Here is an 18,153-nt window from a genome sequence, read left to right as displayed (position 1 = left end):
ATGATGGCCACGTGGGATGATTCAGAAGAGTCAAAAACAGAAAAAGGTGAGGAAGCCAACATATGCTTGATGGCAAAGACAGAAGAATATCAGGTAACAAATTCTGAACTTTACTATTTATATGAACAAATGGGAAAAAAATTAGATAACTTGTTAAATGATTCAAAACTTCTTATTAAAAAATGCAGTTCCTTAGAGGAACAATTTCACAAAGAAAATGAAGAAAAAGAAAAATCTCAAGCTATGAATAATATCTTCAACAATATCATTCAAGAACTAAAAGAAACACAACAACAAAATATTGAAAGTCAAAAAAGGTCAAGAACGTTCTGCAATGAAAATAGAGAATGTTCTCCTTTAAACTAAAAATGAACTTCTTAAAAATTACTTGTTAAATTTTATTAAAGCTACTAAAAAGTTTCAAAAAATCATGGGATCTCAAATAAGAATCTTTGATAAAGCTGGTCTTGGTTTCAATGAAACTCACAAAACAAAAATTTATGAAAAAAATTTTGTTCCAAAAATAAAGGATGAAAAAAGATGAAAAGATTAACGGCAAAATATTTTTTAAAGGGAAAGATCGTTCTGCAAATAAAGCTGAACCTGTTTTGAAAAATCTGCAAAAAGAAGAACGTTCTCCATGTTGTTTTCAAAACGGAAAATGATTTGAAGCAAAAGCAAAACTTTCTCAAGAAAATCTGAAAAAAGGAGAACGATCTGGAACTACTTCAAAATCAAGATTAAAACCTTTTAAAACCCATATTACAAAATCAATTCCAAGATCAACAATTAAATGTTCATATTGTCTCAAAATTGGTCATGAAAAATCAATGTGCTATCTTAAGAGGAAAAAAAATATTAAAACTAACTCTCAAGGACATATGACAAAATGGGTACCTAAGGTTGAGATAACATCTTATGTAGGTTGGATTTTCAAATGTAAAGAGAAAGCATTGGTTCTTGGACAGTGGCTGTTCAAGACACATGACAAGAGATAAAAATTGTTTCATTATATTCATCAAGAAAGATGAAGGATCAATTACTTTTGGAAACAACAATCAAGCTCAAATTAAAGGTAAATGAACTATTGATAAGACAAACTCTGCTCAAATAACTGATGTTCTTGAAGGTTTGAATCACAATCTTCTAAGCATAAGTCAGCTATGTAACAATGGTTTTGAAGTTATCTTCAAACCAAGAGTATGTGGAATCAGAAACATTGAAATTGGAGAAATTATTTTTTTTCTGGAAATAGAAAGAAAAATTTATATGTCCTATATCTTGAAGAACTACCTGATGAATCCTGTTTTACGTCAATCAATAAAGATAAATGGATATGGCATAAAAGGGCTGGACATATAAGTATGGAAATATTTTCAAAAATCTCAAAACTAGATCTTATTAGAGGATTACCCAATCTCAATTTTGTAACTACAAACATAACTCTTGAATTGCTTCACATGGATATTGAGGAGGAACGAAATATGGTTTCGTTATTGTTGATGATTTCTCAAGATACACTTAGCTATTATTTTTAAAACAAAAAGATGATGCATTTGATGCATTTAAAACCTTTTGCAAAAAGTTACAAAATGAAAAAGAATCCAACATCATTTTTGTAAGAAGTGATCATGGAGGAGAATTCATAAATGCCTCTTTTAAAACCTTCTTTGATGAACTTGACATTTCTCATAATCTATCATGTGCAAGAACTCCAAAACAAAATGGAGTTGTTGAACGAAAAATAGAACATTACAAGAAATGGCAAGAACAATCTTGGAAGAATCTAATGTTAAAAGATATTTCTGGGCTGAAGCTGTTAACACTTCTTGTTACATTTTAAATCGTGTATCCATAAGAAAAAACATCAACAAAACCCCATATGAAATCTGGAAAAACAGAAAACCAAACATTTCTTACTTTCACATTTTTGGACGTTATTGTTATATTTTGAACAACAAAGATGTTCTTGGAAAATTTGATGTAAAATTAGACAAAGCAATCTTCTTAGGTTATTCAACCGATTCTAACGGCTATAGAGTGTTTAATCTAAGGACTAAAGTTGTAGAAATCAGTATGCATATATTATTTGATGAGTTGATGATTTGGATATGAGGGGGAAAAATGAGGAAGAAGAAATTCAAACTGGTCTGCAACAACATAGCAGTCTCCAAGAAACAGAGATTGATAAACAATCTCCGTTTCATTCTCGACCAAAAAGCTGGAGAATAATTGAAGATCATCCTCAAACACAAATCATTGGAGACACAGCTGGCGGGGTTTGAACAAGAAAATCATTCAAGAATGATGAAAACAACATAGCAATGATATCTCAAATTGAACCAAAATCAATTAAAGAAGTCATTGTTGATCAATCTTGGATTAAGGCCATGAAGGAAGAACTGATGCAGTTTGTGAAAAATGAGAAATGGACCTTGATACCTAATCCAGATGATCAAACCATCATTAGTACATGATGGTTTTTTTTAGAAATAAATTAGATGAAGAAGGTAAGGTTATAAGAAACAAAGCAAGATTATAAGCATATGCAAGGTTATAAGCTATTTGTATACTTCTTGCATATGCACCCCATAAGCTTATTAAGTTGTTTCAAATGGATGTTAAAAGTGCATTTTTAATTGGTTTTTTAAATGAACAAGTTTATGTAAAACAATCTCCTAGATTTGAGGATCAATTAAAACCAAATCATATTTTCAAACTTACCAAAGCTTTATATGAATTGAAACAAGCACCAAGAGTTTGGTATGAAAGGTTAAGTTTATTTCTAATTAATATGGATTTTCAAGAGGAAATATTGACACCATATTGTTTAAGAAAACAGAGAAAAATGATTTACTTATTGTTCAAATATATGTTGATAATATCATCTTTGGATCCACAAATGAAAAATGTGTGAAGGATTTTCAAAACTTATGCAAAGTGAATTTGAAATGAGCATGATTTAAGGTATTTTCTTGGATTGCAAATTAAACAATATGAAAATTGTATTTTTATTTGTCAAGAAAAATACATTAAAGATCTATTGATTAAATACAAAATGAATGAATAAAAAATTATGTCTACCCCCATGCATCCATCCTATTCATTAGAAAAAGATGAAAATGAAAAATTTGTTTCAGAAGACAAATATAGAGGAATGAATGGTTCTTTGCTGTATTGAACTACCAGTAGGCCTAATGTAGTATTCACAGTAGGATTATGTGCTAGATTTCAATTAGCACCAAAGGAAACTCATTTGACAGTAGTGAAAAGAATTTTTAGATATTTTGTTGGAACTACTAATCTTGGCATTTGGTATAGAAAATGTTCTCATTTTGATCTTATAGCTTATTGTGACGCTGATTACGCTAGAGATAAAATTGAAAGAAATAGCACTAGTGGAGTATGTCAGTTCTTAGGTGAAACATTGATAAGCTGATCTTGCAGAAAACCAAACACAATATAGCCTTATCAACTAGTGAAACTGAATATGTATCAACAACAAATTGTTGCTCACAAGTTCTTTGGATTAAAAATCAATTTGAAGACTTCTTTGTAAGTTACTTAAGCATTCCAATTTACTGTGATAATACTAGTGCAATCAATTTATCTAAAAATAAAATACAACAGTCCAGATCAAAACATATTGAAATAAAATATTATTTTATTCGTGATCATGTTAACAAGAAATATATTGAATTAATCTTCGTTGACACTCAAAATCAACTTGCTGATATTTTTACAAAACCTCTAGTTGAAGATAGTTGCAATTTGATCAAAGAAAAACTGAAAATTGTGAAAAACCAAGAGAATTCAAGTTAAATTCTGCTTCTGCAGAAAACGGAGAACAATAATCAATCTTCGTTTTCCAGGCATCAGTCTCCGTTTTTCAACCAACATTCTCCCATGCGTCATCACTTTCTCTCTTGCAAAGAAAAAACAAATCTTGACATTTAATGCATGTATCTCCTTGTCTGCAAAAGGGCACTGATAGGCTGTCTAAGACTTCCCACCCCGAAAATTTCTTCTCCTTCTCAAGGTTCAAATAATAATTGTTTTTTCTCTTCAAAATCAAAATTTTGATTGACAACTAAACCACTTCAAATTCTTCATCATCTGAAAAACAACAACTGAAACAAACCCTTCATCTTTTCCCTTAACTCTGCTTTCTCAAAAAGTCCTTCTCAGAACACAAAAATGGCGCACACTAAAACATCGACACGCAAAAACGCATATCCCTACTCACCATCATCAGCTTCACCAACTTCAACCTCTATAAGTCGTTCACCGTCTACACCACCAAGACCAATTCCACCAACAACTTCTTCTGATACCACATTTTCAAACTATCTTTCATCTTCCCCAGAAACAAACCCTAATCCCATCAACCCAAATCCTATGTCCATTGTCCTTCCACCTCTCTATACATGCCCTCCTCCAAATCTTGCTCAAGTTCCTCCACACTTACGAAATCCTACAACAGCAAAAAGACGCTATATGCGTGTTCAAGCAGTAGTTGGAACTTCAAAAGCTTCAAACATCAAACCATCACTCTTCATCTTCTCTAATTATGAAACTAACGAATCATCTGACACACCTGCTCACACAACTCAAATATAGAAAGAAATCACCCAAACAAAACCAACAAAACCCATCACCCTGTCCAAATCTTCATTTTCTTCTGAGCCTCCTCAAATAACTCCTCCAAACCAAAAAGGGAGATTGATAAATGAAGTTTTTTCATCTCACAACAAACCACCTTATCCTTCTCCCACAACTACCAAACCAACACCACGTTCCATGAAAATCAAAACCACCATCACAATTGCCCAATTCCTAGCAAAAAATAATCTAAAAAATCCATATAAAAGGAATTCACAACAAGAAAACAAGCATTATGTGAGGGCCAAAAGCCCTCACAAAGGGATATAATCAGCCACAAATGTGGATTTTGTGAGGGCTTTTGGCAGCCACAAAGAAGCTGCTGACAAAATTTTGTGAGGGCTTTTGCAGCCACAAAGTGCCTGAAACAGGTTGGCATTTGTGAGGGCTTTTGCAGCCACAAAAGTCTGCCTTTGCATTGGTGCGTTTGGGCTTTCAAAGATAATCATTTTCTTTTCCTGTTAATTTGTTCTGACTCATCTAACCTGTGCAATAATCCCTCCTTTGTGAGGGCTTAGGCCGCCACAAATGACCTCCAGATTAAAAAAAAAATATTTGTGAGGGCTTAGGCCACCACAAAATATTGCGTATATTAAAAAATTAATTTTTTTAAATTCAAAATTAATTATGTATTATAATTTATATATAATAAATTAATATAAATATAAATTTAAAATTTAAATTTAAATTGTAATTAAATTAAAATTCTAATTAAATTAAAATTATAATTAAATTTAAAATATAATATCATTATAAATTAAATTTAATATATAATAAACTAATCTGAACATAATTAAAAATTCAAATTAAATTTAAAATAAAATATTTAAATTATAATTATAATTATAATTAAAGATTAATTTAAATTACAAATAAAAAAAATTAAATTAAAATTTAAATAAAATTAAAATTAAATATTATATATAAAAATATAATATTAATAATAATTAAATTAATTACCACAAAATCAAATAAAACATGCATTCCAAAATTAACAAATAATGTCTTACAAACTCAAAATTTATAAATAATGTCTTACAAACGCAAAATTAAACACACAATAATTAACTAAGACAACATAATTAATATGTGTTCATACAACCCAAAAATAAATTATGAAATTATTCAAATGACATCAATCCTCATAATAATTCCTCTGATCAGCTCCACTCACACCATCATTATTTCCTGCCATGCCCGACGAAAGAAGTCCCTCAAAAGTATTATGAATTTGTGTTGGAGGAGACATCATGGTTTGAAATTGAATTTCATCTTCAATGGCACCACCACTAGTCGAATGAGGAGCCCTAGCTGGTTGAGGTTGATTTAAATCTGGTCTGATCAACCCAGCTGTTGGCATAGTTGGTCGGTATGCAGTTTGATGATCTGGTTGAGGTTGAGGAATTTGATGTGAAGAGGACGGAACATACGGATAATTATGAAAATATTGTTGTTGTTGAAACATTGGCGGCTGCTGCTGTTGCTGGAAGGCAGAGTTCGGAGGATCCTGGTGTTGCTGTTGGAAATTTGGAGGCGGTTGCTGCTGCTGGGAGTATTGAGAGTAATTTTGTTGCTGCTGGAATAGTGGTTGTTGAGGCAAGTATTGAGGCCGAGGCGGGAACTGCTGATGAAACACAGGAGGAAATGAAAATTGTTGTTGTTGAAATTGTTGTTGTTGCTGCTGAAACTGCTGCTGCTGCTCTTGAAACTTTTGTTTCCACTCCTCATTCAATTTATCAATTGCGGCTTGTATCAGCTGTTGTGTCTTTTCTTCTTGCTCCCTTGCCCATTGCTTCTTTAACTGGTCAAGATCATTATCTATCGACGGACGATGAGATCGATCCGTACTAGCATAAGAAGAAGACGTCTCAGTCTGAATATAGCCGGTTGGACCTTTCTTAAAGGTTGATGATAAACTACCGGCACCCAGCACACGCCCTTTGTACTTGCCACCACTGATGTGCATAAAACTTGCGGTCTCATATTGTTTCCGCTGCACTGGACCAGCTCGCTGAGCAGGAGGAAGAGTAGCTTGATGATCATCCCATTCTTTCATGATTTGTTGAAGTTGTTCCTATATTAAAAATAAAAAAATAAAATAGTTAATAATTAATATATAATAATTTATAGGTCTAATTAATATATAACAATTAATATATAATAATTACCTGAATATTTTTTGATAATTCATCAGTATACTCATTTGTTTCAGGATTAACATGAAGATAGCGATGTATCTCAGCCTGAGTGACCTCCCTTCCAAGTTGCTTTTCCTAAAATATTAAATTAATGTCAAGTTTATAAGTTGGTGAAATGTGATGATTAATTGAATATAAATTAATAGATATATATTATAAATAATAATAAATTACCATATAATATTTAATTTCTCCAGCAGACATGGAACCTCCCTTATGAGTACTGGTACCCCTCTCAGATGCTCTATTAGTCTTTGCTTTTTCTCTCTTCTGTTTGTAAGCATCTGTGTTCCATTTCCTCCACAAAGCAGTCCAAACATTTTCACCAATCCAATTAGGCCGTTTTTCCTCCCCCTTATTACGTGCGTAAGCCAACATAGATGAGAGACGCTTTGAAAAGCGATGGTCAAATGAAGCCAAAACTGCGGCATCATGCTCTCTTTTCCAAGTGCATTTGGTCTGTTGTTTGTTGAAATTTAAAAAATATTAAAAATATAATTAGTAATTCAGTAAATTAATCAAATGTATAAATAAATAGTAATTAAATAAATTAATCTAATGACTTACTTTGAAACAATGTAAAAACTGATCAACTTCCCTAATTTGAGGTGTCTTATCCTCTTTTATCTCACCCCAAGACAACCATGGTTTTTTATATTTCTCTTGTATGACTTCAGCAATTGCCTTTGCAGATGATTTAAAAGGAAGATATCTTCAAAGTTTATATGCAAATTAAATATAAAAATAAATTAATAAAATTAATAATGTATTTACATTGCAATAATAATGAAATATTTAATCAATCATAGTTTACATACCCATCTCCTTCTGGAATGATGACAATGCGGTTGTAGCAATCAACACATCCGGGATCCATTATTTCGTCTAAGGTATAAGGCTCTACTGGGACCTCCGGATATAGAGGAATAGCTCCACCACTAGTACCAATGGACGGCATCGGCATGAGAGATGGGTCATTAACAACACGTTTAGCAACTTTTTTCTTACCACGTGATGTTTTGGATATTCCTCGTATTGCCGCCGTTCCTGTTCCTCCCGATCCATCCGAACCTCCTGATCCTCCTGCAGATCCTCCTACTCCCGACACTGAAGCCATGTCTATATATATATATATCCATATCCATACATATATATAATATAATATATGTGTGTATACAATTAACATAAGATTAATTAATAATGAAGTATACATAAATAAATTATAACACTGACATAAATAAAGAAATATATATAAAATATAAAAATATATATATAAGGTGTCGTTCATTTCAATTACAATATATAATATTATAGATATAGAAACACACATATATATATAATTAATTAATTGTCTTCGTCTTCGTCTTCGTCATCATCGTCGTCGTCATTTGATGAGTGAATTAAGTCATTGCCTTCATCATTCTCTAATTCATCTATTTCTTGTTCATCAACTTCTTCTCCAATGTGTGACTCATGACAAAGTTGACTAATAGTCTCATCTCCAATCACATGATCCAAATTTGACATTTCATCCATTTGAAATGCAACTTCTTCATTTTGACCTGCTTCAACTTCTTCGATTCCACTCGTTGGTCTTGTTTTGATTGCAGCACACCAACCTTGTTTGCTTCTGACAGTTGATGGATAAGGAACATAATAGACTTGTCTTACATTATGGGCCAGGGCAAATGGATCAAACCGTGGATATTTTTTGCTCATACGAATGTCTACAGTATTGGATATCAAATTTATTTTAGTTCCTCTGCTAGATGGATCAAACCACTTACAGTAAAACAACACCACTTTTTTCGCATAATCTAGGAACGTGTAGTCAATTTCGTAAATATGCTCAATTATGCCATAGAAATCTTCTACTACACCACTATCAGAGACACTTTTCATACAAACTCCACTATTAATTGTTTCTTTTCCTTCAGTCCAAGATTCGGTGTGAAATTTGTATCCATTGACGTAATAGGTGTGCCATTCTTTGAAACTTCTACTCGGGCCCATAGATAAGTGCCTTAAGTGGATGTTGATAGGAGTTTGTTCTTCGAGATGCACTTGTTGTTGAAACCATAATGGGAAATTTGAATGTATATCATCAGATGATTGTCCCGTATTTAAAAATGCCCTGATCGATGACCATATATATGGTGAATATCAATTTAATCATATAATTAAATATAATTAATATGAAGAGAAATTTGAAACGTACTCAATGTATGGTTTAACTTCGGTGCAGTTAATCAAAACGTGAACATGTGCCGCATTAAATACTTTGTCGCTTGGCCAGAAAATCGGAAAATCCCTACCAGCATGATGACCAGACAAGCAAAAAACTGATAAAGCATGTGGATGACGTATAACACTATCAGTAGCGTTTCTTCCGTTAACTGGTGACAACGTTTCGTTGTTGAAATAATGAGAACAAAAGTGTGTTGTTTCACGGTGAAGGTAAGATGAACAAATTGAGCCCTCAACTCTAGCTTTGTTTTTCACCGACCGTTTTGAATAACCCATGAACCTATAATATACAAAGAGATGTACAATAAGCTCCATGTATATATAAGTTGAAGTATATTGAAAATCAAGTATATGTATATATATATCACCTTTCAAATGGATACATCCATCTATACTGAACTGGTCCACCAAGCCTAGCTTCACTTGCAAGATGCACTGAGAGATGCTCCATGGAATCAAAAAACCCAGGAGGAAATACTTTCTCCAACTTACATAGAATGATCGGAATTTCATTTTCCATCTTGATGAGATCTTTATCATAGAGTGTTGAAGAACACAAATTCTTGAAATATTGACTCACTTCAATAAGTGGGTTCAATACATGTGTCGGTAAAGCACTAAAGGCAATAGGAAGTAAACACTCTAAAAATATATGACAATCATGACTTTTCATCCCATGCATCCTCCCATTTTCCACATCAGCACATCTTGCCAAATTAGAACAATAACCGTCAGGCGTCTTCAACTCTTTGATCCAACGATAAACAGATTTGGCTTCATCAGTAGATAAAGTGTAATTCGCACGAGGTTTTAGGGTCTTGCCGTTTTGTTCCACCAACAACAAATCTGGTCGTCTGCAATATATACCTATGTCTTTTCTGGCTTTGTCATTATCTTTTGTTTTTCCTTTCACATTCATCACAGTATTAAATATGTTGTCAAAGAAATTTTCTCAACATGCATAACATCGAGATTATGTCTCAAAAGATTATCTTTCAAATACGGTAGATCCCAAACAATACATCTTTTTGTCCAATTGTGCCATTGTCCGTAACCTTGTGGTTTACAAGCCACACCATTAACAACATGTACCTTTGGCATATCTTTTACTTTATTCCAAACTTGTTATGATGTTAATTTAAGCGGGGGTCCTACACTTTCTGCATAGCCCTTCATAAATGCAGCTTTGTTCGTTCTAAATGCATGACCAGCAGGTAAAAACCTACGATGCGAGTCAAACCACGATGCTTTCCCGCCAAATTTTAAAGTAAATGCTTTTGTATCTTCCATACAAATAGGAAAAGCTAATTTACTATGGGTGCCCCATCCTGACAACATCCCATAAGCGGGGAAATCATTAATGGTCCACATCAATGCAGCTCTCATCATAAAATTTTCTCTCCGAGCAATATCATATGTCAAGACACCATTCCACAACCTCTTCAAATCGTCAATCAAAGGTTGTAAAAAAATATCAATACCAGTTGTAGGATTAGAAGGACCTGGTATCACAGCAGCTAAGAACATATAAGGTTTAGACATACACATATCAGGAGGAAGATTGTAAGGAGTAACAATAACCGGCCAACAAGAATAAGGAGTAGACGATGCTTGTATGTACGACGTAAATCCATCTGAGGATAATCCAAGTCTTACATTGCGTGGATCTGACGCAAAATCAGGATGCATTTGATCAAAGTGTTTCCATGCCTGACCATCAGACGGATGTCGCAACTCGCTTGAATTTCTTCTATTCTCATAATGCCACGTCATATTTCCTGCAGTTTGTATTGATGCAAACAATCTCTGCAATCTTGATACAATAGGTAGGTAAAACATTGCTTTCCTTGGAATTGATTTTCCCCTACTTACCCTAGAGTTATTCCTTTGGTGATACCTTGGTTGTTGACAAAATTTGCATTCAACTAAGTTAGCATCATTCATACCAAATTCATTGTCATAATACAACATGCAACCTTTAACACAACAATCAATCCTCTTGACACCTAATCCTAACTTTGACACTAACCGTTTCGCATCATAATAACTTTGCGGCAAACCATCTCTAACAGGTGTTGCATCTAGCATCATTTTAGTCATGAAATCCAAAGCTAAATCAGGAACATGAAATTGAGACTTTAGACCTAATAGTCTAATACACATTGATAACTTTGAGTTTGAAGAACCTTCAAACAACGGTTTATTTGTCTCTTTCAAAAGACCATAAAATCTCTGAGCTTCTTCATTGGGAAGTCCATCGGTATCGTCATATTGATCTTCATTGAATGACAAATTAACCCCAACAGCATCCGAGATCATATCATTCATCGCCTCAAAGTGTTGATAGTTATAATAATCTATACCTAACATGGTAGTACTACTTGAAGGACCTGTGTTATAATTCTCCATAGATGTACTAGTATTAGGCGCCGCTGGAGACTCTTCTCCATGATTAGTCCAAATCCAGTAGTTAGGCATAAATCCATCTGCATACAAATGCACTCTTATTTCATCTTCACTTTTAAACCGTCTACATCGACATAAACAACATGGACATCTCATTCCCCCTTCATCTTGGACAATTTGTTGCACTCTCGCAAAATTCAGAAAGTCTTCAACCTTGTTAGCAAAACGTTGTTTAAGACCCTTTCTTCCAGGAAAATTCCTATCGTACATCCAACTACGGTATAAATCCATATATATATATATATATATATATATATATATCTGTGTGTGTGTGTGTGTGTGTGTGTATATATATATGTATATGTTTATTCTAAAAATTAAATAAATATATAAATTATGTGCATATATATTTATATATATATCGATGTTTTATATATTAATTGCTTTATTTTTCAAAAGCATTATATATAAATTTTGACATATTTATATGTCAATTAGGGGAGCATGCATCTGCACACAATATAATATATTATTATCAATACAATAAATATATATAAACCGAAATAAAATTTTAAATTATATATATATATGTATATATATCAATACTATCAAAAAATATCAATACTAACAAAAAAATAAACATTATATATATATATATATATTAATTTGCAAACAATATAATAAATTACAAACAATATAATAAAATATCAATACTTATAACAAAAAATAATAATTAATATCATAAATTTTAATAATGTTTTTTTAAAATCAATAACTTTGATACAAACCTATATAAAATTTTAAATGATGTTTTTTTAAAAATCAAGACTAATAATCAAGACTTATTTATAACAAAAAATAATAATATCATCAATTTTAATAATGTTTTTTTAAATAATAATTATATTAAAACTAATATATTTTAACCGTGGTTTGAAACTTTAATTTATCATATATTAATATGTAAACAACATCATTCCTATTTTTTTAAAAATAAATTTATAAAACTAATCTAAATATAAATATTACTAATCTATATTTTAAAAATAATATATATATTTACTAATCTAAATTTAAAATATATAAAATACTAACTTGATGCCGAGTAGCGTCTGACTTCAAGCTTTCACTCACGTACGATATGCTTGCAAGTCTTCGAAATAATTAACAAGCACTGTAAAAATAAAAATCAATAACATTAATTAGTTATATTAAATTAAAAAATAAAATTATAAAACTACATATATAATATAATTTATACTTACCAAATTTAAATGAAGCTTAAGAGTAATTTTGTGTAGAGAGAAGGAGGAGAGAATGGTTAGAATGAGGTTTTAGAGAGAAGTTGGATGTGAAAAAATGAATTAGGAGGGGGAGAAATATATATAGTGATACCTTGAGCATTTGTGGGGGCCAAAGCAGCCACAATGCCAACGGATGCATCACGTTTGTGGCGGCCTGGGCGGCCAGAAAAGCCAACGGCTATAATGCCATTTGTGGCGGCCTTTGCCGCCAGAAAGGCTAACGGTACTATCCATTTGTGACGACCTGAGCGGCCAGAAACGCCAGCTGTATTGGACCTCCTTTGTGGCGGCCTTTACAGCCACAAATTTCACGTGCGCATTCCTTTGTGGCGGCCTTTGCAGCCACAAATGCCACTGGTTACGTCTGCCTTTGTGACGGATTTGGCCCTCACAAAATTGATTTTTTGTGGCTGTAAAAGTCCTCACAAAATCCTTAAATATTTAACTGGATTTTGTGGCTACCTAAGCCCTCACAAAATCACAATGTTGTGATTTTGTGAGGGCTTAGGCAGCCACAAAATCAAGTTAAATATTTAAAAATTTGTGAGGGCTTTTTCAGCCACAAATAAAGACCAATTTCAATTTTGGCATTTGTGAGGGCTTTTTCGGTCACTAATTTGTGAGGGTTTTATTCGGCCACAAAATATTTATAAAGTTGGCCACAAAATGGTGTTTTTCTTGTAGTGGAAATCACATGCCCCTAAACAAACCTGAGAAATGTTGAACCCCCCTCTGCAGAACGTTCCCAACCCATGAACCCCCAACATCACCAAACCTAGAATGTACTCCAGTTCAAGAACGTTCTCCAGTTTTTCAACCCTCCATTTCACCAAACCCAGAACGTTCTCTAGTTCGTGAACCCTTTTCCTCACCAAAAACAAAATATTCTCTCACTCTAGAACGCTCTTCGTCCCCTACCTTAGAATCATCTCCCCAACCTTCTCTTTGAAAAACGGGGTGTTACAACTTGAAGACATTGTGAATTCTCAAGATGACACCTTAATTCAAGAGAAAAGGGACCTAATAGTGCAAGAGAAGACAACTGAGTTTAAGATTAGACCAAATAATATTTTGAGATGTAATGGTAGGATTTGTGTACCAGAAATTGCAGAGATGAAGAAAACAATTTTAGAAGAGGCTCATAAGAGTAAATTGAGTATTCTCCCTGGAGCAACAAAGATGTATCAGGATTTGTGGCATAATTATTGGTGGCCAGGAATGAAGAGACATGTAGCGGAGTATGTATCAACTTGTTTAACTTGTTAGAAAGCGAAGGTGGAACATCAGCGACCTGCTTGAATGTTGCAACCTTTAGATATACCTGAATGGAAGTGGGACAACGTTTCCATGGATTTTATAACTGGATTGCCGAAAACATGGAGAAAGAATGATTCTATTTGGGTGATAGTGGATCGATTAACTAAATCCACACACTTTTTACCAGTAAAGACAATCTATAAGGTAGATAAGCTAACCGAGATCTACATTGCTCAGATTGTGAGATTACACGGAGTACTGTCAGTATCGTATCAGAGCGTGACCCAAATTTCACATCGCACTTTTGGGGAGCATTGCATGAAGCGTTAGGAACGAAACTAAGATTGAGTTTAGCTTACCATCCACAAACAGACGGACAGACTGAGAGGAAAAATTAGTCCTTGGAAGATCTATTGAGAGCATGTGTATTAGATGATAGAGGAAGTTGGGATGATGTACTTCCGTTGGTTGAGTTTACCTACAACAATAGTTTCCACACAAGTATTGGAATGACACCATATGAGGCTTTATATGGGCGCAAGTTTCAAACGTCTTTGTGTTGGTATAAGGACGGTGAAAGTATGATTGTAGGACCAGAGATGATACAATAGACTACAAATAAGGTCAAGAACATAAAAGAGAAAAGGAAGATTTCACAAGATCGTCAAAAGAGTTGTGCGGACAAGCGTCGCCGACTTCTAGAATTCGAACAGGGTGACCATGTGTTTTTAAGAGTCACGCCTACGGCTGGAGTTGGTAGAGCCTTGAAATCGAAGAAACTGACTCCGAAATTCATTGGACCATATCAGATTTCTGCACGAATTGGACCTGTTGCTTATCGGATTGCATTGCCTCCGATGCTGTCCAATATTCACAACATTTTTCATGTGTTTCAATTGAGAAAATACCTTGCAGATCCGTCACATGTGATCGAACCAGACACAATTCAATTGAAGAATAACTTGTCATTCGAAGTATTACCTGTAAGAATTGATGACAAGAAGATTAAGCGATTGAGGAACAAGGATGTTTCGTTGGTCAAGGTGATTTAGAACCCAACTACTGGAGATGCGACTTGGGAATTGGAGAGCAAGATGAGAGAACAACACCCTGAGTTGTTTATTGAGGCGTAGTTTCGAGGGCGAAATTAATTTTAGGGGAGTAGAATGTAAGACCCTTAGTTTTAAATTCTAATTAATGCAATTTTAGAAATTTTTGTAATAAATTGCTTAGGCATTTAGCCCAAGTGAATTTTATTTTGGAAATTAAATATCAAAAATATATTTTATTAGAGTTAATAATATGTTTAATATTTATATATATTTTAATATATATATTTTGAGACCCGATTAAGATTATTTGTCGGAGAATAATTTGATTATGTTACGAAAAATTTAATATCAGACAGTTTTTTTTAAAAATGTCACTTATTGCTGAAAAATTTATCTGTCAATTGAGTTGCGGCGATAGTAGATATTTTTTTGAAAAAGTAATTTGACAAGTGATGTGTAATGATGTTTTTTTTTTAAATATCTATAAAGTTATATTTATTAGTTGGTTTTAATTATAATATATTATTATTATTTTAATATATTATATATATATATATATATATAAGGATGGAAGAGAAACAGAAAAGAAAACGTTTCCAGCCACGCGAGATTCTTTCTACTTTCTCCTTCTCTGTTTCCAACTTTTCTTTGTTTTCAAAACCCACAGACACAAAAACCTTCACTTTTCTCCTAGATTTAAGCTTCGTTTCGAGAAGTGACTGAAAAAAAAGTTGCTCATTGCCACGCTGCGGTGCTAGTGAGCTAGTTTTCGACGTGACGTCACGAACTTAAATTTTATCGGAATTAATTGTGGTGTCGTAATCGCTTGTTAAAGCTATGACGGAGGTAAGGACTTCTTCCAAACTTTTAGTTTGCATTTAGGACATTATTTGTGATTTTGTGGAAAAGAAATTTGATGTATTTGAGGTGTGATTTTGTGAAAAATGAATTTAATTAGTTTATGTGTGAATTAGTTGAAATTGAATTTAGTTTGTTTTGAGGTGTGTTGTGTAGTGATTAATGTTGGGTATGAATTGTATGTTCATAATTAATATTATGAATTTTTTTCCTGACGCGATTTATGTGTAGTGATTAATGTGGACAAGTGATTTGATGTGTAGTGATTAATGTGGACAAGTGATTTGATGTGTAGTGATTTATGTTATGAGTTGTTTTCAAATAAATGAGTTTGAACTGAAGTTTAAATTTTACGAAAAATTTAGATTTGTTAAAGTTGTGAAAAAGTTCAAATTTTAACTAAGTTAAAGAGTTTGAGCAAAAAGATAGATTGAAATTAACAATGGTTAGAATTTAAAATGTTACTCTTTTAATTACTCTTGGACTGAGTTTAAAAAGAAAAAACAAAAAGAGTTTAGAGTATTTTATTAACTCCAAAATTTCGGTGCTTTAAAAGTCAAGTATGTGTATGTAAAATTTGGACAATATTTGTTTTATTTAGTTTTAAGTAAATAATATAGTTTATTTGGTTTTAAAAGTTTGGTGTGTGAGAAATATTTAATTTTAGGAATTTTTTGTGTGTGGATTAATTTTATTGTGAACAAATTGTTATAAATATTTATGTTTATGTAGTTAGCTCCTTGAGTCTCAAAAAGGAATCGAGACCGTTGGCACCGAATTAGCGGTGGGGAGAACTCTGATATATTAATGTTGTTGTGGTGATTTATGGTTGAAAAATTTGGAGATTGAATATGGGTGATTAATGTTTGGAAATTTTGGTGATTCATGTTTGGTGAAATTGATGTGTTCATAATTAATATTATGAATTTTTGAGAAGAAATTTATGTGTGACGTGGTTGAAAATAAATTTAATTCAATTTAGGTGTGGATGAAATTTGGAGATGTGATTTATGTGTGGTTGTGGAAATTTAAATTGGTGTGAATAAATATGTTTGAGTATGCTTTGTGTTGTATTTGAAAAATCATTAGTATTAAATGAGTATTAAAAATGGAGAATCTTTTAATAGTTGCATTTACATAATGATTGTGGTGAAAAGAGTCAGAGTGTGCTCATGCATTTTTTTTAGTAAATCGTGCTGACCCGTGATAGGTGGCACCTCGGTAAACAGTACTGGTCTATGATAGGTGGTACTTTTACGATTTACACTTTTTAGTAAATCGTGCTGACCCGTGATAGGTGGCACCTTGGTAAACAATACTGGTCTGTGATAGGCGGTACATTTACGATTTACGGTTTTTAGTAAATTGTGCTGACCCGTGATAGGTGGCACCTCGGTAATTAGTACTTGTCTGTGATAGGCATTACAATTATGATTTACGCCCCTTCGAGGAGGGTTTTGGTTGGAATTCTGGAATTCATGCATTTTGGGCATATACGCATTGCATTAGGGTGCTTGGCACGCGAGTCATGTTTGATATAATGTGATGATTGCCTATGTATACTCAGTTGTTGTTGTGATTGTGTCATAATTGGTAAGTGTGATTGTTTTGGATTTGTTTGTCAGTGTTGATTGATTGTGAAACCATTTCAAAACCGAATTCTGCATTTTTCTTCAACTGTATTCGAATACAAGAAGGTTGTAGTCGAATACAGTTGTCTTGATTTTGCTACTGACTTACAAAATAACACTTTATTCGAATACAAGGATGCTGTATTCAAATACGACAGTGTAATTTTGTTAAAAACTTCATTTTTCAACTTTGATTATGCATGTTTGGCATATGAAAACCCTTTCAAAGAGTATGCTAAGTTGAAAGGTTATTTTGTGCATTTGAATTTTAAATGCTATGTGGTATTTGTTAATTTCGGTTGGTGATCCTTTACAACTATTGTGGAAATTTGGGCTTTGCCCTCATATGAGAACCAGGATCTACCCACCGGTTAGTATCCTGTAGATGGGGAGGTAGTTGGACACACCTAATTGGAGCTGTGTCAGGAGGATCTTGCGGGGTGCATGGAGATCACCCAGGTTGTATAGTTTTTGTAGTATGATCATATTAGACAGTTGTATAGAGACTAGAGGTCTTTCTTTTGTGGATGTATTTACT

At 33.0% G+C, this 18,153-nt stretch overlaps 1 protein-coding gene across 1 annotated transcript; it reads right to left on the bottom strand.

Moving 5' to 3' along the window:
• Window positions 1-4,654: 4,654 nt before the first annotated feature.
• LOC140919757 (uncharacterized) lies at window positions 4,655-12,688 on the bottom strand. The gene is made up of 4 exons (XM_073366390.1): window positions 12,609-12,688; window positions 7,679-7,979; window positions 7,428-7,572; window positions 4,655-4,777 (listed from the first exon to the last, which is right to left on the bottom strand). Exons 2-4 carry the CDS (start codon window positions 7,975-7,977, stop codon window positions 4,655-4,657), a joined length of 567 nt encoding a protein of 188 aa, XP_073222491.1. The 5' UTR covers window positions 7,978-7,979; window positions 12,609-12,688.
• Window positions 12,689-18,153: the final 5,465 nt, after the last annotated feature.

This window comes from Cicer arietinum, chromosome 3, assembly GCF_000331145.2.
Source record: "Cicer arietinum cultivar CDC Frontier isolate Library 1 chromosome 3, Cicar.CDCFrontier_v2.0, whole genome shotgun sequence".
In the NCBI taxonomy this organism is placed as follows: Eukaryota; Viridiplantae; Streptophyta; class Magnoliopsida; order Fabales; family Fabaceae; genus Cicer; species Cicer arietinum.
The sequence above is the reverse complement of the archived record's forward strand: the minus strand, read 5'-3'. Positions and strand labels throughout refer to the sequence as shown.